Source organism: Oryza glaberrima, chromosome 4, assembly GCF_000147395.1.
Source record: "Oryza glaberrima chromosome 4, OglaRS2, whole genome shotgun sequence".
NCBI classification, from domain to species: domain Eukaryota; kingdom Viridiplantae; phylum Streptophyta; class Magnoliopsida; order Poales; family Poaceae; genus Oryza; species Oryza glaberrima.
The window spans coordinates 25338414-25362836 of NC_068329.1; the positions used below are offsets into that span (position 1 = coordinate 25338414).

Below are 24423 nucleotides of genomic sequence, written 5' to 3' on the forward strand. Positions count from 1 at the left end.
GAATCAAGTTGGGCCGTAGGCATGAAAGTGTAGAGACACTTTCGAGTTGGGACGGATTAGCCGGCCGGGGTCTAGGTGGTTATCGAGTTGGGCTTGATTAGCCCACCGTGGGGACGATGGTTTTGACCGAGGCGTTTGTGCTTCTGTGGAGGTAGCAGGTGGGCTGATGTCGTAGGTTCACGTGGGCGCGTGGTGTCCGCGTAATGTGCCGTGCGTCGCGCCGTCGCTCGATTCGCTTGGGCTGATGTGCTCTGAGTGCTCCCGCTTGGGCAGGGCCGCGGCCATCGGCAAAAGTCTACTACTAACTACACCGTACAGGCAGCGGAATGATTTAAGGGATAAGGGAGGGACCTAAGTGAAAAAAGGCGGCAGTAGCGGTGAAAAAATGGCGACCAAAGTGCACGCCCGCCGCCTCTAGCGCCGACCGCCTCCCGTTCCCCTTCCCCACTCCGTCCCGGCAGCTACCTCCGCTTTCCACCACGCCGGCCGATCCGCCTCCCCAACCCTATCGCCGGCAGGCGCGCCACGCCAGGTTCCGGGCTCGGAGACACCGCACGCTCCGCCCGATGGGCACCCCCGGGCCGGAGCTCGCCGCTCTCGCGATTCGCCGCAGCGGCGGCCGCCTGTTCGAGCGGTAGGGAGGGACTCGTCTCCCCGCCTCTCCTTGTCGTGGACTCGTGGTAGCGGGGGTGGGAGGAGCCAGAGAGGCTGGGGGCAGGGAGGGAGGATGCTGGGGTCGGGCCTGAATCTCGTCAGCGCGGCGCTCGGCTTCGGCATGACCGCCGCCTTTGTCGCGTTCGTCTGCGCGCGGTTCGTCTGCTGCCGCGCCCGCCGCGCGGACGCTCGCGCGTCACGGCCACACCCCTCGCCGGTGGACTTCGACGCGGACTTCCCCTCGGATTTCGATCGCCCGGTATGTGGCACCTTGTTCTCCCTCAATAATAGTCTTCCGCTGCGATTTTAGTCCACAAACTGGAGTAGTAATTTGCTCGTGTTAACGGTATCACTGCTACCTGCAGTGGCATGGCACGTGCACAAAACGACTGGAGTATATCTGTTTTCATTTTCTGTGTTCATGGACAGTACTTTTCTACTTTCAAGCAGAAATACTTGTCATGTGTCATGCTCAATTTATGATGGCCTTACTGTGTAGTAAATCAAATGGGGAATAAGTACAGGCACTAGTAGTACACTAGCCTGCTTTACCTTGGGCGTGCAATGTTGTTAAAGTGGCTTTGGATTGCTTACTGGGGTTCCTTAAGAGATTCATTAAGAATTTGAGATGTTACCGTCTAATCTTTTTAATCATTTTAATATTGTTTATGGTTTTATGTTCCCTGTACAAATAACAATTTTATTTAAGCGACTAAAGGAGGAAGGCACATCAACACATGTATGCTAGACTTGTTTCTGAATTTCTCTTCTTTGTTGGTTTAAATTGGGTTATTCTCTCTTTTAAAATGAAAAAATGTGTTAGTCTTTTGGATCATTTCCTATATATACAAAATAAGCTGAAAAATATCAATTCAATAATAATAGTATAATGTATTTTCACTGAAGTTCGTATAGCGCCAACTGCACAAAGCATCTTTCTTTCAGAGTTAGTGGTCTTGTAGTAGTTCCTCTTAGCTAGTACTACTACATATAAAACAGTGCATTGAATCTATAGTACTATGTTGAGCATTTGAGCTCATATGGAAATTATTAGTGAATAGATCAACTGAATCAATAGTCAACACGCCCTATAAATTCATTTTGGACTTGAAAGTAAATGCAAGATTTTTTTTTATTGTTCAGATAGAGCATTCCCGCAGTGGGTTGGAACCATTGGCTGTTGCTGCAATTCCTACAATGAAGTATAACTGTGAAGCTTTCCATTCGGAAGATGACACCCAGTAAGTACAATCGTCTCCATCTGAAGTAAATATTATTGAACTTCTTTATAGTGTGGTTCAATGCATATAATCTGCTTCTAACATGCTATTGTTAGAAAAACTATGGTTATTGAAAAATATTAGCACAATGAGTTAAAAGGTTTGTTAGACTTTGTGGAATTCATATCCTTGTGGAAATGTTGGAATTTAGATGTGCTTAATCGAAGCATATTTAATCAATATGTACAATGGGTAGAGATATTATAGATTATCAATCATACTTCTTGTTGATGAGATAACATAGGACAACACACCTGTAGCTTTTATCAGTTTTTTTGCAGTACCTTGGGCCTTCGCCACCAGTCCAGATTTAATAGGAACCAATTTGGCAGAGTTGAGTCTTTTCTCATTACGTTGTCAACCTGGGTTCAGTTTAGTCTTACTTCAAGTAAACTTTCTATCATTATCATCTCTGCTTGCAGCCATACCTCTTAAATTTATGATGCATCCATAATTTTTTTTTGTAATATATAGGATGTTTTGTTGTAACAGGTGCTCCATATGTTTAAGTGAATACAAGGAGAAGGACATTCTAAGAATTGTACCTATTTGTCATCATAACTTTCACCTTTACTGCTTAGATGCATGGTTGCTGAAGCAGACTACTTGCCCAATATGCCGGATCTCATTGAAAGAACTGCCTGATGGAAAATCGACCGTATCCTCTGCTCCTACCATGTCTCAACCCCCCACCCTCCCTGAGAGTTCTGTTAATCCAACATCTCATTTCCTCCCAGTTCATCAAGAACACAGAAGCCACCAGGATGGCCCAGATATGCCAGAATCTGTAGAGGTGGTTATTGAAATCCGACAGTGACTACGGCGGAATAGTGCAAGACAAGAATTTGCAGTTTAAATTCTTTGTACGCCCTTCATTGCATTGTTTGTCGCAGTTTCAAAATGTTTGAAGTCAAAATTATATGTGGTCCCTTTGCAAGTTGTAGACTAGAGAAGTCAGTCATACAATCCACATTATCATATGTTCTTTTTAATATATGTTGTATATTGCAAGCTAAGTAAAAATACCGATAAGATCTACTGATATAGGAGTAGAGCTTATTTACTGTTGAGTCCCTAATTTTTTTATGAGTGAATTTCAGCAGGGACACCTCTTACCAAAGTTTTACTTTCGACTATTTAGGGTCACTTTGAATCGCCGGATTGAGAAAAGTAGGAATAGGAAAAAAGTAGGATTTTGATAGGAATGTAAGTGTAAAACAGAGGATTGCAGGAATTGGATGAGAGAAATAGACTCAAAGGAAAGTTACAAGAGGTTGAAGCTCTTGCTAAATTTCCTTCAAAATCTCTATAGGATGTCCATTCCATAGGAATTTCAAAAGATTGGATATGATTCAATCCTTTGTTTTAAAGAGCTTTATGGAAAATATTCCTATAGGATTAAAATCCTCTAAAATTTCAATGTTTTTCCTCTAAATTAAAGGGGCCCTTAACACTTGTTTTCAAGCTTAGCCTGGGTATGCCATTGTGATCTAGTGGCGGAGCAATGCATTTTCAAGCTTAGCCTGGGTATGCCATTGTGATCTAGTGGCGGAGCAATGCAGAAGGCTGTGGGATCAGCTGACCAGATAGCTTTTTCGCAAACATGTTTGCGAGTCTCCATTTTTAAATGTAAATTTATTAAAAATTATGAAAATGACCCACTAAAATATGGATAATGGTATTTGATCTTATAGAAAAAATTTATTGCTCTGCCACTTACGATCTACATCCAGGTTATACTCCTCATATTTCCGCCAATGCATATATATCCTCTAGCTACCTGGATACAGAGATTGCAATGGGTCTCCGTTCACCGTTTCCCCACGGTGAATTCATCTATTAGGTGGCGGGGATGGTTAATATTTATCCTTCATAGAGAATGAAATGGTTTCATACTTATCACTATCGGGGATGACGGGGACGGGACGACGCACCATTCCCCCGTCCCCGCCCCCCGTGGTGACCTGACTTTGCTGTAGAGAGGACCAATTCTAAACTTTTTAGACGTTCTGGCCCATAATATTGAAGCCCAAATAACATGTATATATAAAAACTAACCCTAGTCAACCAGTCAAAACTCCAAATCCTCCACTCCTTCAGATCGAGCACTCGGCAGCGGCGGCTCCGTTGCACGTGTGCAACGCCACTCCGCCAGCGGCCAGCCACCAGGTGCGCCGCCGCTCTAGACGGCCAAGCCGTGGACGTGCCGCCCCAGCTGTCGTCGTCGCGCCCCAGTTGTTGACATGCCGCCGGGAGCCACGGTAGTTGCGCCGCCCGGTGCCTGCAGCCATCGACGCGGGCGCGACGCCTGCCGCCCTCCGTCCGCTGCCAGCGCCATGCCGCCCTCCGTCGCCACTCGCTAGCACGCCGTCCGCCGCCAATGGCCTCCGTCACTGAAGAAATCAACTACTGAAGTGATGATTTGTGTTGAGTTGATTTGTTTTATTTAACCGGGGACGGGGTAAGCACGGGGATAAATTCACCGAGTGGTGATCGGGGCTGGAGAAAATGTAGCCCTGTTGTGGTTGACGGGGGCGGGGACGGTAAAATTTTATCACTGTGAGGACGGGGATGCGGATGTGACCCCTAACGGTGAATTCCCCGTTGCCATATCTACCCGGATATAGCAGCGGTGTTAAAGTAGTAGTAAAAGGTATCCAAACAAAACTAAAAAGGTCAAGCATAAAGTGCTCCTCCTGTGATCCTGTCTCCACCGGTGCATCTATATCCATATTTCTCCTTATCAAGTATCAGAACAACTTTGAAAAGAAAGGGTGCATCCAACTTTGAACCAACTTTTATTACCAAAGTTTCAGTTTAGGCATCATTTATTCACCCTTTTTATTCTAAACTACTACCTCCGGCCCAAAATAAGTGTAGCCGTGGATATTCGTGTCCAACATTTGATCATTCGTCTTATTTGAAAATTTTATTAAAAAATTAGTCATACAGAAAAGTACTATTCATGTTTTATCATCTAATAACAACAAAAATACTAATAATAAAAAATTCTAAATAAGACGAACGGTCAAACGTTAAACATGAATAATGTAAAACTACACTTATTTTGGGACGGAGGGAGTAGCTAATTTTATATTGTATCACTTTGAACCACCTCAACTTTCTTATCCATCCACATCTAGCTCATTTTCTATCAAGATATGAACTATAGACAGTTTTAGGGCCCCTTTGAATCAAAACATTTAGAGAGGAATTTCATAGGGTTGAAATCCTATAGGGAATTTTTCTATTTGGCTCTTTGATTCAAAGAATTGAATTTTCCAAATTCTATACAATTCCTATGAAATGACTCATTGCATGTAAGTTTTGGAGAAAATTTAGCAAGAGGTCCAACCTATTGGAAAAAAAAATCCTTTGAGTATATCTCTCTCATCTGATTCCTGTGTTTTTCCTGCGACTCAGTCAAACGATTATTTTTTATGTTTTTCCTGTGTTTTGCAATCATCTGTTTCACACTTACATTACTGTTAAAATCCTGTGTTTTTCTTATTCCTCTATTTTCGTTTTCATTCCTACGATTCAAAGGACCCTTAGGAGTTTATTGTCGTGCAAAAGCCGATGTAATTGAAATTACCGAGTTAGGCCCTGTTTGAATTAGCTTAGGATTATGATAATCTGGATTATTAGGAGTAAGCTGAAACAAATAGATAGCTTATTATGATAGATTATTATAATCTATAAGCCAAATTACTATAATCTGGTAATCCACTCTAAAGGTGCTTTTTCTACTCCCTCCATCCTATAATATAAGGGATTCTGAGTTTTTGTTTGCACTGTTTGACCACTCGTCTTATTCAAAAAATTTTAGAATTATTATTTATTTTTTTTGACTTACTTTATTATTCAAAGTACTTTAACACAACTTGTCGTTTTTTATATTTGCATAAATTTTTTAAATAAGACGAGTGGTCAAAGAGTGCAAGCAAAAACTCAAAATCCCTTATATTATAAGACGGAGGGAGTAGATTATTGGGTGTAACAGCTAATAATCCAGAGAATCAAACAGCTAACAGCTTATTATATATCGGCTTATTATAATCCAGATTATAGTAATCTAATTTAATAATTTAGATTATAATAATCTTAAGTTGAAACAAACGGGCTTTAAAATCAAGGTGATGTAAAGTGTAACGAAGATAAACTAAACGATACTTCATTCATAAAGGACGGATTTACTTGAAAATAAACTGTATCCAAATCTTCCAACCCTTTTTTTTTGGGATCCAAACCTCAATTTGTGTGTGGTGTGTGTGGTTTTTCTTTCTTTCTTTTTTTCTTGTTGTCTTGTTGCACACAGTGCACTGTCTTTTTCCCGACTCAAATAGAAAAGGGCTGCCACACATGCATCAGAATTCAGACACAATCCACAACGGAAATGGTCAGTCCACGATCAGCCATCCGTCCAGTCTTTCTCCCTCGCTTTGTGGACGTACATGCAGCCTCGCATGCCATCACTAATAATCTGCCCTGCTTATTACACTTGGCGACGGCTCAAAGCCAGTTGTAACCGTGTAACCAACCGCCGCGCCGCTGACAACGCTAGGGGAATCACGCTTTAGCCGGACGTCGCTGATGAACGGCGACGACGGCAGATAAACCCAACAACGCGGCCCGTCGCTTTCGCCGCTTTTTCACCGTAAGGCATCCGGGGGCGCCCCTGAGGGTGGAGGAGGGCGTGGGGGCTTCACATGGCAGATGCCAGAGGCCGCCTGATCCGCACGCGGTCGTCGCTCTCGAAGCACCTATCGGATTTGACACGAATCAAAGACTGGTTGCTGGTTGCTTCCGTTTTGCTTGCATGGCGCTGAGCTGCTGAAACGGGAGTACGACAAGAAGAATATATACAGTAAACGAATCTCTTGTTTGATTCTCCGGTCAATTATCAATCAAATAGTTATATACTTTTATGGGGATTACTGCCAAATTAAATCAACATTTCCAAAATTTAGCAATACCATGGTAAGTGGACAGAATTACCAAATTTTGGTAGAATGAAATAAATATGTTATGCCAAAATTTTCTATGCATTACTAATATTTGGTAACAAACTAAACAAACTAAATGCAGCTATATATTTATCGATTTTACCAAACAATGATAAAGTATGGTTTAAAATAACATCAATCTTAATAGGCCCTATCTCTACTATTATAAAAATTAAATATGTTTGCCGGTACTTTGGTACATCATCTGTTTATGAGTCGGATTTTAAGTACGTTCATTTTTTAAAATACATGTGCATATTTAAGTCGGTTTTTAAGTTCGTTCGTTTTTTAAAATAAAGAAGAAATCGTATAAGGAATCTCTTTTAAAAAAAACCCACATGCTAATTTGAGACGATCAGACTCCCAGGCGCAGCTCATGATTTTTTTTTAAAAAAAAATACATCCAAACGAATTGTCACAGTGAATTTCACCTTAGGTAAACCATATAACAATAATAATATTAAAATAACCTTCACCCGTTGCAACACACGGGTATTTTTTCTAGTATAAAAGAAAAACGTTGGTAACACTGATAAACAGGAAGTCTACCATCTTGTAAAATCCTATATCCAAAGTCGATTCACATAGGAAAAACAAAAACTTCAGTCATGAGTACACTAACACTATTGTATCTAAACTTCTGGTTTTTTAAGTTAGTGAATCAGTGGGATTACTTATAGATCGAACACTAGGTGATAAAATATTTGTAAAGATTGATTTAGGCCTTGTTTAGTTCCAAAAAGTTTTTTTCCAAAAATATCACATCGAATTTTTGAACACATACATGGAGCATTATATATAGATAAAATAAAAAACTAATTACACAGTGTACATGGAAATCGCGAGACGAATCTTTTGAGCCTAATTAGTTCATGATTAGCTATAAGTGTTACAGTAACTCACATGTAGTAATGATAGATTAATTAGGCTTAATAAATTTGTCTCGCGGTTTCCAAGTGAATTATGAAATTAGTTTTTTCATTCGTGTCCGAAAACCTCTTGATCCAACATCCGGTCAAATGTCCGATGTGACACCCAAAAATTTTCTTTTCGCAAACTAAAAAATGCATTAGCCGAATATGATATGTATCCGTATGTCTAACATCGATCTGTGAAGTCATAGCGTGTACATAAAGTTTGATGGGATTCGTACATACAAATTAAAAAAAAAGTTGTACCTCACTGTCGATGGAACCCCTTTTTATTGAAATGAAAAGATTAACTAGCCGTAAATATTAGCACATATATATATTTGAACCCAGTAACCAGATTATATCACTAGAGCTCACTTTGAAAATGGCCATACGATTTTATAAAAAGAATTCTTTGTTCGTATTTCTAAGCAGACCTTTTCGATCAAATCTACTTTTAATAATACTTAGTCTACGCTTGAAATAATTATCATAAACTTACCTTCTCCATCATCCATTATGAGTTTAGAGCACACCACATTCAGTGGTATACTCGTGTATAAACTTTATCTTCCATGGCAGTGAATCAACCATAAAGGATCGTGTAAAGAGACTTTTGACTAGTCAGAGTATTCTAACCAAAAATCTATATACTCCTTTACAGTCAACCACTACAATAGAACAAATACTATTTGTAGTGTCATCTTCAGTCAGGGTCACCCCAATCAATAGCAAACTTTAGAGTCATTTTCAGAAGGATACGTGTGTAACCTTAAACTGTGTGTAACTGTAACCTTCCTCTTAATCTAGTTAATGATATTCAGGCGAGGAATCCCCCTGGGTGACCTTTAGATTCCCCTGGTGACCTTTCTAAAATTTTTTTCAGAAGGATAGAAACCAAGTAAACTTGCCAAATTTGTTGGAAAACTCTTTCGACTGTAGGATCGAATCACAAGAATTAAGCCAACCAGAGAGGGGTGAATGGTTGGTATACCCAAAAACCGAAAACATTTAGCGGAAATAAAAGTTACCGTCGAAATCGATGGATCGCGGTCTGACCGAAGTTGTCCTGCCGGTCTGACCGCCTGGTTGCCGTCGGTCTGACCGAGATTAGATCTCCAGTCTGACCGCCGAGATCAGCTGCCATTCGCTGTCGCCGCCGTCGGTCTGACTGCCGCCTTGCCGCTGGTCTGACCGCCGGTGAGTTGCCGGTTAGACCGCCGAAACCCGGTGAAACACAAATCGAAGAACTCTTAAAGTAGATGATGACTTTATTGATTCTCTCTGTGTTTACAAAGTGCACCAACAGCACTCCTTACAAAAATTTCGACTAAACTCGAAACGCTAACTCAAAACTCAACTCTATTGCTCTGAAAAGCGATACCGGGAAGCCTCACGCTCCCCTTCTATTTATACATGAGGTAGGCAGCCTAAAGCCACAAACCAAACTCATACTAAAAGTCCTAAACACCTTAGGAAACCCTCTAGTACAAGAAAGAAACTTTACATAACCAATCGTACCAAATTTGGACTCCTTCCAAATTCAACTCCGTATCCCATACGCACACAATACCTCCATCGTATGCCATATAGAATCTCCATCAACCATGTGCATCAACTCTAGCCTGAGTATCCCGCATGATCTCTGACCACCACGGACGTCGTCTTATCCCCAAGCCGACTCCCGGTCCATCACCGCAAATACTCTCCCGAGGCATCGAGTCACCTACACATGAAATAAACAAAGAAACCATATTCCGAGACCAAGCTATCTCCAACTTGACTCATTAGTAGCAAACAACAGTATTACATACGTATAGTATCCATCTAGAAGCCATAATCATGAAATAATCACGGATATCCAAACAAACAATCCAAAACCGAAACCGACACAACGTCGAACCCAAAACCGAAACCGACACAGCGTCGGCCAGTCTGACCGCGCATTACACGCCGGTCTGACCGGCTACCAGAGCCCGGTCTGACCGGTCACATAAAATGACAGAATCCTGCGATCACCTGTGAATCCAATCATCTCCAAAACCACTTCGTAAATAAATTCCAAATATCAAAACTAATAATCTCCAATGACCAATTATTCATCACAGAATAATAATAAAAACACCTTTGATTTTACATCGACAACTCGTTGTTTCTTATATATATTATCTAGATAATTATTTTTTAAAAAAATAATAAGATAGATTATGTGATATACGATCGTACGTAATCATACGTGTTTAGATTCTACTTCGATAAGCTGCCAAAAAAGTACTACAAATATATACTTCATTCGTCCCAAAATAAGTGCAACCATGAGTTTTCGTGTCCAATTTTGATCGTCCGTCTTATTTTAATTTTTTTATAATTAGTATTTTTATTGTTATAAGATTATAAAACATGAATAGTACTTTATGTGTGACTTATGTTCTTTTTTTAAAAAAAATAAATAAGACGGACTATCAAAGTTGGACATGGAATTTCATGGTTGCGCTTATTTTGGGACGGAGGGAGTACATACTACTAGCTAGCTAGAGTTTAATTTAGTACTGTTGATGGGCTATACTCGCGTGATGATATTTGTAGAGTATGAGAATTGTTGAAATCAGGGTATGCACGAGATTAAATCAAGAAAACAAGGACAAAGATTTGTACTGATCTGGATCTAGTTCAGTTTATATGGATTTATGGATAGGATATCATAAAGATACAATAGGTAATAGGACGACTAGACTAATCCACCGACTAGAAACTGTCAGACTAGAAACTGTCAGAGAACAGCTCAACGAGATGCAAGAATAGTATTTTAGTAGTACTCCTAAAGTGTAATATGCAAACATGCTAGATTAATATCTAAAACTCAAGATGCAATTATAGTAGTTACATATACTATTTACTTAATTCTATAACTCAATATACATATGCTAAATCATTATTCTCAAATTATTTTCATGATATTTCAATCCAAATCTATCCATCGATCATTTCTGCAACACAATTACTCCCTCCGTCCCAGATTGCTTGACATTTTATTTTATGCTTAAAATATTCTTGTGTGGCTTACGTGGTGACGGTGCCATTTGTGCTAATTCCCTAGTTGAAATGATCACATGCAAAAATGATCACATGCAACTAGTATGAGTAATAACTTGGAGCAATTTAGTAATTTTCACCTCTAACTAATTTACTCCCTTCGTCCAAAAAAAGCCAATCTAGTATTGGATAGGATATTTCCTAGTCCAACGAATCTGGACACCAATACTAGGTTGGCTTTTTTCATGAGAGAAGTAGCTCATTAATCCTAGAAAGACCAGGACAAATAAAATAACATATATCCATCCATATATCCCTAGCAAAGCGCAGAATATCGTCTCAGTATCATTGCTATGCCGATACATTGTCGTATCATGGTACATGTCACACCCCGCTCGTATAGTACTTACGTCAACAACTACTGTCAAGTTTAGTATTTGGAAACAAGAAACAAAAATTATATCCCTAGCAAAGCGCAAAATATCATCTCCTTAGTATCATTGCTATGCCGATACATTGTCGTATCATGGTACATGTCACACCTCCGCTCGTATAGCACTTAAATCAACAACTACTGTCAAGTTTAGTATTTGGAAACAAGAAACAAAAATTACGCCCAACATATTTAATACGAGGGGGCCGGGGCTTACAGACGGTACTTTTTTAACAAGAAAACGCCGGGAGCAACAAACGCCAAACGGTACTTGTATCGCATCGTATCCAATCGTACGCCGCACTAAATAAGTGGAGCATTTGTAGCGCAGCAATAGATACCCGATCATCGAGCATTCGAGAGCGACGGCCGCCTCCCCCACGCGTCGTACGAACGCGACCGCGACACTGCCCCGGCCGAAACCATCCCCAGCCAAACCACAGCCTGGTCCCGTGGTACGCCACGGGGAGGAGGACCCACACGTCCAATAAATCGGACCCTGTCTCGGTCCACTGTGAGATTCTGTGAGTTAGGGCTCGGATAGGAGAGCCGGGCTAGCAAAAAAAAGGAAAAAAAAAAGATATCGCAAGTGCACTTCTGTCTTGCAGCCGGCACGCTTATGGGATCTATGTCTTGCAGCTGCACTTGCGCTGCCCGGCTGGCGGCTGGCTTGAGAATTCATGACCTATATAAGCACTTATAATCACGTAATCTTAGCTCTATATATATAGAGACGCGCACGTATTTGTTTATATATGTTTTTCAAACATAATATATATAATGTAGGCGACATATACACATTATATATAGTTTATTTGTCTTTTCTTATCGGACTTGTGAATGCCAGCCGAAGTTTATTAAGATTTGAGAAGAGAGTTACAAGTTTCAAAGGTTACAGGCTGCAGCTACAAGCGACAACGAGGCTGCCTACCCGACGCTAAAACTCATCGGCGCCACAAGGTAGCAAGTTTGGTATATTTTTGAGATTGATGAATTCAACGTATGCCTCTTGCTGTTGACGGTTATACACGTTTACCACTGAAAATTAACCATAACTACAAGCATTTGTGTCAAATATAGAATTTGCATCTAAGCGAATATAGGTTCCACCACAAGAGCCTCACCAAATAGCTATGCTAACTTCACCTCTTATCGTAGTAATTTATATTGACATTTTAGGGGCTTTGTTACGCTTGACCAATATATTCAACTGCACCGTTTGTTCTTTAGGTTATCCCCCATAGCTAAAATTTGAGTCCTAATTTTTGGTTTTTGTAGTTGACTTTGATGTCTTTTTTGTTGCCATTTATTTTTTCAATATTGGTTTTTAAGTCGGTCCTAAATAAGTTAATCCGTCACATCCTAGTACTATAAATCCGTACATGTTAATATTTTTATCTAGCATTACGGCTTTGACGATGGACCTCGTTCATGAGAGGAACACAGACGCATGACAGGACAGGATTTAGAAACGTGGGTGCATGCATCTCCCTTAAGTATGAACCACCTCAATTTGGATGATTTTTTTTAAGAGAAGGACCTCTATTTGGATGATTAATTCCGCTTTGTTAAATCGATCTAGGCGCCGAGATTTGGATGGCTCTTGTTCCTTTTAGTCAAATCCACCCGCCGAGTTCGTTAGTTTCTCTTATATTTATAGTACGTGTACTATGGACTTGTTTTCATTCATCTTTTATGGCTAAGGTTGTCATGACTAGTTACTCCTCCCATTTCATAGTATAAATCGTTTTGGTTTTTTCCTATTCAAAAATTTTAATTTTGACCAAGATTATGAAAAAAATATAAGTATTTTAAAAACAAATATATTATCAAAATATATTATTTAATGTTAGATTTAATGAAACTAATTCGATATTTTAGATATTACTAATTTTTTTATAAATTTCATCAAACTTTTAAAAAATTAACTAGAAAAAAGGGTCAATTGCATATTTGCCACTGGATTGAACATTTATTGTGAATGTGCCACTAGAAAAACTATAATTGAAAATTTTCCATCAAAAATAGCTTGAACCCAACATAACTGCCACTAGACTCACAGCTTAGACTAACACCGTTAGATGGCTGGTTTTCCTGAAAATTAGGACAAGTATGCCCCTGCCCATCAAATTGTAAAATTAACATTTTTTTTCATGAACAAAACAACATTTGAGGCAACAAACAAGAACATAGTCAACTAGCATCATTTTGGCATGAATACGGTAGCATACAAACTAACTGATAACAGTTGGAGGTTCACATCATATGATTCATCCTCACATCCAAAAGACAAGTAGACAACTACAAACTCAACTAACAACGAAAAAAATGGAAAAAAAAATGTTCTAGCAGCTCAATGAGGAGCAGATGAAAACCAAAATCTAAATGCCTACACGATAGACAGAGCTAGCAGGTCACAAGCATTTCATTATAGAGCTTGTATCTTTCCATGGTGGTCCTACTGCAACTGCCCGTCATAGTTGCCACGCCGCCTGAACTAGCCGACGCCGCAGCCCGCGGCAATCGACGCCGCCGCCCGCCGCAGCTTTACACGCAGCCCAACGGAGCCACCCGCCACAGCCTCCGCTTGCCTTGCTGCCCTACTCGCAGAAATCAATCTACACCTCTTCCATTGCCATCTATTACTCCAAAACGACCGATTTTTGGTTGATTTGCTCCTGATTTGTAGAAGGGATGAGAGGATTTAGGGTTCTAGGGTTCGTCGTGGGAGAGGAGAGGATGTGTTTGAGTGGATTGTTTATGGTGCGGTAGAGGTTGGGGAGGAAGCGGATAGGGTCGAATATTGTAAAGGCAACATGGTCTTATCGCATTGCCTTGTTTTTTAATTAAGTTTCATGAATTATTTTTGCCCTTTTACTTGAACAAATTGAAACGACGATGGCATACAGAATCTGCACACACTATTTTCGGTGGCAAATTTGCAATTCATGATTTTATAATGGTTATTTCGAGTTAGAGGGTGAAAGGAGTGGCAAATATGCAATTCTCCCAAATAAAAAAACGACTTATAATATATAAAATGAGGGAGTAGCTCTTATCTAGGCTTACACTCAGTGTTGTTGATGTTTTCATGAATCCATAAAGTATATATAGAGTAGTCAAAACCAACATGCATTTTCGAAAGGAAATAAGATTGAACCTTTACATCCCATGGATAGATTCGATCTGTAATGCATAAATGTGCACTACTATATAAAGAGATGTGAATATAATGCCGACACCTCACCTTCGGGACATACAAAAGTTGCACACAGTAAAAAAAAGAAAGAAGAAATAATAAGAAGAGCAACATTCTGATATTGGTATGGCCACCCTCCCCATCCAATCCATAAATCAATACTACTTCCGTGCCAAAATAGTTGAGACTATCTACTCTACATCTAATAAAAACATCCTATAACATCTTGTAAATTTTGGACCATTGGATCGTTTTGAAATTCGTGCAAACCCCTAAACCTTAATATCCTTCGACTTTTCTTTTCTTCTTCCCAGCCACCGCAAGAGCACAATGCGCTCGACTCTTCCCGCCATCGTCGCCACCACCGACACCGACACCACGCCACTGCCCAGCCTTGCTGGCTAGCCAAAAGGCACCAACGGGGCAACCCCTCCTCCCTCCCTCCCCCCCTCCCCCTTCCCCCCTCTTCCTCCTTAAGGCGACAATGGCAAGGTGCCCCTACCCTGTTGTTTTTCTGTCTTCAGCGGCAGGGGTCGATGACAGTGGTAGATCTAAAAAATTCTCGTGAGCCTGGGCAAACCTAATAACAGATGATAAATATGCACAAACCCATAAACTATATGTAACGCTCCGCTTTTCGGGAGACGTTAAAAGCTAATTTATTGAAAATCCTAATTGCGAAAATTTCGTTCTTTGAGTGTTGAGTCTAAGTTGTGCCAAAGATCTCAATTTTAATCCCTCCCTTGTCTCGATACCCTGTTATCAAAGATCGTCTCCTCAAAATTTTCATCCCAATATAGTCCCGAAGCTCGATTCCTTCTATTCGGAATCCCCTCCTAGAATCCCATCCGTGAACTTTGTCGAATGCCCGAACCCTAACTCCGTCCAGGGATTCACCTTCACGTCATAAACTCTCTCCTTGGTTCCTTCAAACCGATTCTCAAATTCGAATTCAACCTCTCAGGTTTTGATTCATCTATCTTTCTCTCTTTATCGGTTCGTCAATCTACCCTTGTTTTATTTCTCAAACTTCTGACCCAAGTCTGAATATGCAAATCGAGATCACTTCCACCCTTGAACTCTAAACCCCAAGATTCAATCCCTTTCGCCTTGAGTTCTCCCCAAAATGATTTCCGTTCCGAAATAATCTCGAAGTCCGAACCCTTCTATTCAGACCTCTCTCCAAAATCCTTACCCACATATCTCGTTGAGTAGTCAAACTCAAGCTCCCAAGTTACACTCTCTTTCTCTCTAAATTATCCATCTCCCTTTGACTCGTCTCCGAATATTGTTCCCTTCCTTGACTCCTTCCTATTCTCCCGAGATTGAGTATCAACCTCGAAATTCGAATCCAGATTCCAACCCTAAAACCTCCCAATTAAATCTCTCTGTGAAAGTCTATTTAACCTCCCTCATAGGTTGGATTCCTTCTTCCTTTTTCCGGTCCACCTCTTCCTTCTCTTCCATCCCATCTCTCTCTGAGTCTCGATCTATCTATCTATCGATCGATCCATCTATCTATCTACTATACCTATCTATCTGTTTATCTATCCATCTGTCAATCCATCTGTCTATCCGTCCCTCTACCTATCAACTTACCTTTCTGTCTATCTATCTATCCATGGCATTCTACCGCTATCTCCCTTGTTCCATTTTTGAATAATGATCTTCCCTTTTTGAAATCCTCTGAAATAATCCTTCGTGCTGCCAAATATAAATCTATCCCAAAAATACCAAAATTCCCGCTTTAAAGCCCCACCTTGGCTCCTTCATTTTATGTTGAGTTCAAATGTTCAATTTGAATTCGAATCCCAACTCAAATGCCCCTCAAATTCCTTAAAAGGAAGTTCCTGAAAAAGTCTATTTTATCTCCCTCGTGATGATTTGGGCCGAAACCTGCCGCTGGCCCATCTCTCCTCAGCTCCCTCCATCTCCACGTGCGCCGCACGTGACCACCGAGAGAGAGAGCGTTGTCTCTCTCCCTTCCCTCTCTCGGACGTTCTCTCTCTCTCTCTCCCTCGTCGCGCCCAAACCGCTTGCCGCCGTTTGAATCCGCCCGCCGTTTCCCGCACGCTCGCGCGCGTGGCCGACCGTCTGGGAGACGCCATCGCCACCCTCGGTCATCGCCTGCTCCGACGACCACCACGTGTCCGTGCTCACCTCCAAACAGTCCTCGTCCTTTTTGCAGTCGTCGCCGGCGTCATCCTCTCGGGCCCTGCGCCCCACGCTGCGTGCGTCCAAAGCCGCGAGGCACAGCTCGTGCTCCCGCCCCCTCTCCTCCCAAAAACGGAAGGGGCGAGCCCTCCTTTCCACCGCTCCCTTCTCTTTTTCCCTTCCAGGCAACGGCGCCCTGCCTCCACTCCTTGGCCGCTTGTGCTCGGAGGCAGAGCCGCTGACACCGCCTCTGCACCTTGCTGCCCCACCTTGACCACGCCACGCAGTTGCTCCAGCGCCCCGCGTTCAATTCGCACCGCCCGATCCACCGCCCAACGCATCCGCGCCATCCGCCATTTCACGCCGCCCACGAAACCGCCGCACCGCCTTTGAGCGCCAGCCGAGCACCATCTTCCTATAAAAGCCCAACCCCCGCGCCCCCCTATCTATCCATTTGGTCCCGTGCTCCTGGAAACAAAGTGTCATCGCCTCCTCGTCGCCGGCCGCCCCGCCGCGACCAAGAACGCTACGCCGCCACCCAGTCCTTCCATCCCCGCATGCCTCCATCTCCTCCCCGGCGCGCTCGCCTCGGCATCAAGTTCGCTGCCAGGCGCCACCACTCGGCTGACGCAGTGCTGCCCCGTCGAGCCACGTTCGCCGTCGCGAACACCATCCTCCGCAGAGCCCGGCCGCCCTTCCCGCCGGCTTCCCGTCCTTCTCATCATCGAACCATCGCCGCCGACGTCGTTCCCTCCCGTTGGTGAGCTTCCCGTCTGCTTCTTCCCCGTCCTTGCCCGAAATAGCACTGAAGACACCGCCCTTCTTCTCCCCCTCTCGCCGCATCGCGCCCGCCGCTGCTCGACATAGCCCGCCGCGTTCCATTCCTCTGTTTCGCCGCGCTCTGCCGTGCGCCGCGACCGGCCACTTCCACCGTGCCTCCCCGGCCATCGGCCTCCCTCCTCTCCTTGATTCCCGGCGCCGCCGCCATCCCTGTGCCCCCCCTCGGACCTCCCTGAAGCGCCGCCGCCATCCCTGTGCCCCCCCTCGGACCTCCCTGAAGCGCCGCCGCAGCCGCTAGCTTCGCCCTCCTCGCCCGCGTCGTGCCGCTCTCACAGCCGCCGCCGGACGCCGTCGCCGGCCCTCCTCCGACCCCGGCGCCCTAATCCGCGCCGGTGGAAAGGATCCACTCCTCCTCTTGCCCCCGGCACCGTCCCCTCACTCCGGTTTGCCGCCACTCGCCGGATTCCGCCGCGCGCCGTGAGCCGTCCGATCTCCGGCCCGGCTCCTCCCCTCTCTCTCTCTCTCTCCCGTGCCAACGTGGCCGCTACCCTGGCCCGCCGGCCCCGCTTGACCGGGTCAAGCAGCGACCAGTCAGCGCCGCCCGCATGCGCAGGCCTGGCTCGGCTCGGCCTCGCCCGCCCGGCCGTGGGCCGCCCAACCCGAGCCGGCCCATCTACTCTCTCGCTCTCTCTTGCCAGCCGATGGGCCTCACCTCTCTCCTCGATCCTTGGAACAAAGTCTATATTGCCTCCCTCTTCCAAACCAGCTGCCGTGGAACGAAGTCTAACCTTGCTCCCTCGTCCTCCCTCCTACCACATCCGCCACCCATGGACCGCAGCCCATCTATCCTCTCTCTCTCTCTCTCTCACTTCTTGTTGGCCCTACTTGTCAATGAGTCAAAGATATTCTTGAGAATATCTTTTCCAATATTCCACAAATATTTCTCTTTTCTATAAATTCAATAAATCCTTTTTCCCTCTTTCAGAAATCAATTCCTTATTCCAAAATTCCATGAATCATTTTCCTTGATCAGTGACTGTCAATAATATTCTTGAGAATATTATTTCCATAAATTCCGATAAAACATTTCCTTATCCAGAAAATCCATTTAGACCTCCAAAATTCATATCCCTTGATCTGTAGCTCCGATCGCCTCCGTTCCACTTCCAGTAATTCCGTAAAATTGAGATCTATTTAATGGCACTATTAATTAGCCTAAATAGGATATTTTATTTGGTCTTTGTTTAGGTTTTTGATTGTTTGCGCCTAGTTGCGGTTACCGGATATTTTTCTTCAAGTGGAATTCTCGAAGATTTGTGAAGCTTCGTGAAGACCCTGAGCAAGGCAAGCCACCTTTGAACATCTTGAGCCTATATTTGAACTTAATTATATTGCTTGAAAAATATTATGCATTGATAGGATTGCACTTAATCTGCTTGCCCCGTCTGCGAGGCAGATTGGCGAGCCTACCTAACTTGTTGCATTTGATCCTTCCATTGTAATTGTTATATCATGTTCCCTTGTAACCATCTAGTTGCGCCTCGATATTCGTGCACTCTGTGCGAGTATCGACGGTCGCCTTCAAACTTAAAATTTGAGTAACTTCTTGGGTAAAACTTGGTTTACAAAAGGATTGGAAAACCCGACGCCTGAGTCGGTGCCTTGTGAAAGAAAATGAGTTTTAAAAATAAAACTCGCGACACAAGGCCATTCCTGGGCGGAATGCTTGTGTGGTCGCATTTAAGGACCGATTCCTTCGGAATTACATCCGAGCATACAATAGTGTGACCACACGGGTGGAATGGGACACCCCTGGCTTAATAAATTGCTAAGCGGGGGAGCCTTGATGCCGAGAGACATGTGGATTCAACGGGGTGGTGTCGGGGAGAACCCCCGGGCTTCCTGGCACAGTATGGTCTGGGACCTAACCTGTTGTTGGTCTGGGACCCCTCTCGTCGGCATATGGCAACCTTGTGTCGGCCTTCGAAATGCCTTGTCATGAAAGCCTTAAGGTCTCCAGATGTGGCCGTTCTGCACGGGCTGAGTGATCCGGGTTAGTAATGTCGTGTGGGTAAAGTGTACCCCCTCTGCAGAGGTTAACAAACTGTTCGAACAGCCGTGCCCACGGTCATGGGCGGATGTGAGGTGATTCCTTAGCGTAGTTTTTGTTTTACCCAGCTTTGTGAAAATGTGTTAAGGTTCGGGAAACCTGATGCTTGGAAAGCATTTGGCTGTCCGGGTGACAGCGGGACTGGGAGTCCCTAAAAGTGAATGGTCGTTTGGGGACCACTATTATCGGGATGTTTGGAAAAAAAATCGGTTTGGTTTGGGAAACCAACCTTGGAACCAACTCTAGGAGTTGTGTAAATCTTGATAAAATTTTGGTCACTAGTCACCTCCCGACCGAGCTGGGACTTGTCTCGCTCTGGTCGCGGAGAGCACACACTTAGATTATTAAAATGCTTGCAAACAAAACCGATTGCAAAATAACAGCCTTATCTTTGAAGCCTGCATTAACCACCTAAGTTCCCATGGCTTGCTGAGTACTCCTGTACTCACCCTTGCTCTATATAAATATATAGTTCTGCCAGCTCTGAAGATGAAGTTGAAGTGAAGTAAAGATTAGGGTTTCGTCCTAGTTCCCTGCTGTTGCCTATGGTGTTGGGTGTTAGACCGTTGGTTCCGCTGCTGTCGCTGTTGTTGGTGTTTGCCTCGTCCGTGTCGTCGGTTGCATTCTCAGGCTGTCTGAGCTACAACCTAAGTTAAGGTAAATAAGTCCTCTATTTATTTTAAGGATTGCAATGATTCATATTTGTCACCGTGGGTACCAGCGCTACATCCTGGGACTGGTACTGAGATCGCGGTTTCATAGGAAGCGGCTCGCGCTGTTTTTCCTACGACACGCTCATATCAGGTGCCGTTGTACGACGGTGCTGGATTGGGGTGTAACACTATATACCACAATTGCAAACAAGATTTATGAGTAGTAGTATTATATTTGAAAAAAGAAGATGATTGTTGGTTGTCTCACTAGCTTTTCCTCGTGCCACAACCAAGTAATGTGTGACTTGCTTGCTAGTGCCTAGTTGGATGTTTTGGCTTGCATTGGAACCAATAGATCGAGTAATTAAGCATGTGCTGATGTCTTTCTGTATGACTAAGCTCGGGCGCATGCTTGTACTCGCCGGGCCTTGGCTCTGCCACTGGTCGAAGAATCCGCCACGGCGTCCAAACCACAACCTTGCTTTACCCCATCTGCTCACCGCCCTCCTCCATCTCTGTGGCTCTGGCGCCGCTGTCGGCGCCTCACCGTCAACCGTGGGGTCACCGCCTCCCACAACCATCCTTCTAAGCCCAACAATCTCCCCTTTCTTTCCCCTCTGCCCTCGCTCCTCTCACCCCTATCTCAACTTAGGACCATAATTCATACAATAGAGATAGACACATTTCTTTTCAGGGGAAAAACGTCTCTTGAAATAAAAAATTATGCACCTGTACAGCAGCACAAGCAAGCCAAATTAATTTGTGGACCAATTTACTCCCTCCGTTCCCACTTTTAGCTATAAATCTGGACAACTATGTGCCCAGATTCATAGTCAAAAGTTACTATATTTTGGGATGGAGGCAGTAGGACTTTATCAATAATCAAATTACTCACGACACTTTGCATGTGCAATTTTAGGTCAGGGTAAATATATTGGGGCCATCAATTAATTTATGGAGACTGAAATGGAACAGTTTAAATCCATGTTCAACCGCGGAAAGGCCACAGCCCCCTTCTTGGGTGATTAGTAAGGTCGAAGGCAACGCGACTTTTCTAATCCCCACACACCCGCCTGAAAATAACGCGCGCGGGGCTGTGGCTGTGGTGTTATTTGCTTGTTCGCTTCGGGAGCACCAGCTCATCGCAAGCGACCGCCATGGCTTTCCTCACGCTTCTCTCCCGCGCTCTGATCTCGCCGCCGCCGCCGCCTCCTTATATAGCCGCGTTGCTCGTGTGTTTCTCGGCACGCGCTCAACCCACAGCTGCCACGATCGAACACACGTGCGCTCAGATCGAGCTGATGATACTAGCTAGCTAGCTAGCTAGCTAGCTATAGCTAGATAGGCATGTCGTCGTCAACTATATAGGTGCGCCTAGCTTGCTAGCTGCTGCCCTAGCTGAAGCCGATCGATCAAATGTCTGACCACGGGCCGCCGTCGCCGCGGTCGTCGGGGAAGCACCCCTTCTACCGAGGGATCAGGAGCCGGAGCGGCAAGTGGGTGTCGGAGATCCGGGAGCCGCGGAAGGCTCGCCGCATCTGGCTCGGCACGTTCCCGACGGCCGAGATGGCCGCCGTCGCCTACGACGTGGCGGCGCGCGCGCTGCGTGGGCCCGACGCCGCGCTCAACTTCCCCGATCTGGCCGCCTCGCGCACCGCGCCACCCGCGTCCAGCTCAGCGGACGACATCCGCGCAGCGGCTGCCGCCGCGGCCGCCTCGCTGCAGCACGACCGTGCCGGCGGCGGCATTGCCCCTGCCGCCTCTGGATCAGCGCACCAGCAGCGCGGCGGGAGCAGTGCCGCCGCGCGCACCACGGCGGGCAGCGGCGGCGCGCAGCAGGAAGGCAGCAGCGGCGCCGGCGCCGGGAGCCACCAGTATTTCCTGGACGAGGAGGCCCTCTTCGAGACGCCGCAGTTCCTGCGGAACATGGCCGCCGGGATGATGATGAGCCCCCCGAGGCTCAGCCCCAGCTCCTCCGACGATTCGCCGGACCCGTCGGAGGCCGGGGGCAGCCTCTGGAGCTACCGTGACCCATAGATAACAATCCCTCCATGCATGGTAACGGCTGGCGATGAACTGAGATCGATGACGGTAATAATTAATTAACTACTACTCTTGATGCATGCATGGAGATGAAACCAAAACACTGCCGCTCGTTATAGCTACAGTACCACTAAGTATTTGATATGATAAGCTTGCATATGATGCTGGAATGATGTGGAGAGACGAGGAGGTACAAACTACAAACTGAAACTGGTATGGAGTCCCTTTTCTGCTCTCCAGTCATGCATGCTGGATGTGGTGTTAGCTCAGCAGCTGATTGCCTAATCTGCTGCTAATGCATGTCTACCTATCTGTTCTAGCTTGTTTCTCCTCTCTTTTTTTCCCGGGCTCTTGGCTTCTCTCTGTGGTGTTTTGGCTTGATGAAGCCGGCTTAAAGGGAAGTTATAGGTCTCCCGTTTCACCTGGCTGGGGACTCACTAGCTGAAATATTAATCAATTCACATCGGCCAGTGCAGTACATATATAAACAGTACTGCAAAAGGAAAAATAATACTTTAATTTCCTGAAATGCCGAGTGACCATGAGGAGTACTGTATATATTGTGGTTGTGTATGCTTGTACTGCATGTGTGAAATAAGAATTTGGGGGTGGATTAGCTGTAAGATGTGCGCGCAGTGCATCGCTCCACACCTTACCCTTTTCTAAACACTCATAGGCTCATTGCTTATAGTGAAATGAAGTGAAGTAGTAATTCTAAAAAAAAAAGTGAAGTAGTGTGTGTAGATATGACCGATGTGTGGACTCTGGCCTTTGGGTAAGTGATCTTGGTCGTTGAAAAAAATGAAAAGACCAACGACTTGGGGTGGTTAATTAGCTCGATACTACCTGATCTAACAAGATTCGATCTTTTGCAAATGATTAACCAGATGATTACTTTCATTAAAAACATATGATAGTACTTGCTTCCAACACATGGATGGCTTCGTCGGTTTGCCATATTAAATACTTTAGTAAATGAGTTTATTTTTCAGTCCTGGTATGTGTATGTGTTGAGATGTGAAAAAGGAAAGATACCTGAACTTGTCAATATTTCTGGTATCCTATCAGATCAGTAGCAGTTGAAAATCTATAACCCCTCACTGTGTACCTGTGTGTTTTACCAAGGCTGTGTTTAGATCTAAAGTTTGGATCCAAACTTCAGTCCTTTTCCATCACATCAACCTGTCATACACACATAACTTTTCAGTCACATCATCTCTAATTTCAACCAAAATCTAAACTTTGCGCTGAACTAAACACAGCCCAAGTCTATTCTTACTATTGAGTATTTTGGTGGTTGTGACGATGGCGGGAGCAACCGCATCAAATCACCAACAGCTTTAGGTTCACAAATCATCAGCAGAAGATGTATATATAATACGGGTAAGTTGAGTCTCACAGATTTTACCCACACCCAATATATATATATATATATGAAAGGGCAAAACAAATACCATTCCGTTAGGGTTTTTTTTAAGTCAAAAAAGGGGTGAAAAAGTACAAAATTACGCCCACAACCAGGGCCAATAGCTGAACAGTGTGCATAGCTCTCCTGGAGCAACACGTGTCCACGCGATCCGTACACAGCCGGAGGGGAAAACGATAAAACACGAGTGCAAGGCTGAGTGGCTGACAAAAGGACAAAGCACACCCACACCTTTTGCAGCCCGGTGTCTGCATACGGGGCTCGGCGGGTACACAGGCGGTACAGCCGCAGCCTGGGCGCGCATGGATGACAGGACGAGTGGTCCACGACGCCATCCCCCCTACCCAACGTCCCAACCTGAGCGGAGCAGAGCAACAGCATACGACGCGGGGATCGATCGATTTGGGCGCGGTGCGCGCGCGGGGGGCCTACGGGCCGTGGCGCGGTCGGGCAGGGAGCTGAGCGAAGCGGATCTCGCCTGCACCGCCGCACCGCGACGCGGACGAGGGGCACGACGGCGCTGGTGGGCCGCGCCGCGAGCGAGGTGGGGATAGGGATGGGAATCATGCCGTCACGGACGTATGGGCCGCCGTACGGTTCGTGCCCCGCCGTGCGTTTGTCGCCACGCTAACGCGCATCTGGGCATCTCTATGTTAGCTCCCAAGGTTTAAGGGTTAAGATCGACAATTAGTCCCTGACCAACCCGGCAATCGTTCTCTTTTGGGATTGTTGGAGAGCGTG

At 44.7% G+C, this 24423-nt stretch overlaps 2 protein-coding genes across 2 annotated transcripts; both read left to right on the top strand.

The window, feature by feature from the left end:
• Window positions 1–352: 352 nt before the first annotated feature.
• LOC127769748 (RING-H2 finger protein ATL68-like) lies at window positions 353–2957 on the top strand. The gene is made up of 3 exons (XM_052295376.1): window positions 353–913; window positions 1798–1895; window positions 2427–2957. The coding sequence occupies exons 1-3, from the start codon at window positions 728–730 to the stop codon at window positions 2749–2751; spliced, it is 609 nt and encodes a 202-aa protein (XP_052151336.1). The 5' UTR covers window positions 353–727; the 3' UTR covers window positions 2752–2957.
• An 18082-nt stretch (window positions 2958–21039) lies between these two features.
• LOC127771579 (ethylene-responsive transcription factor ERF025-like) lies at window positions 21040–23410 on the top strand. The gene has a single exon (XM_052297505.1). The coding sequence runs from the start codon at window positions 21630–21632 to the stop codon at window positions 22248–22250; it is 621 nt and encodes a 206-aa protein (XP_052153465.1). The 5' UTR covers window positions 21040–21629; the 3' UTR covers window positions 22251–23410.
• Window positions 23411–24423: the final 1013 nt, after the last annotated feature.

Excerpts from the sequence above, each read along its gene's own strand:
- LOC127769748 (XM_052295376.1), top strand. The coding sequence starts at position 728 with ATGCTGGGGTCGGGCCTGAATCTCGTCAGCGCGGCGCTCGGCTTCGGC. Across the intron at positions 914-1,797 it reads CCTCGGATTTCGATCGCCCG|ATAGAGCATTCCCGCAGTGG; the intron begins GTATGTGGCACC and ends TTTATTGTTCAG. Across the intron at positions 1,896-2,426 it reads CATTCGGAAGATGACACCCA|GTGCTCCATATGTTTAAGTG; the intron begins GTAAGTACAATC and ends TTGTTGTAACAG.
- LOC127771579 (XM_052297505.1), top strand. The coding sequence starts at position 21,630 with ATGTCTGACCACGGGCCGCCGTCGCCGCGGTCGTCGGGGAAGCACCCC.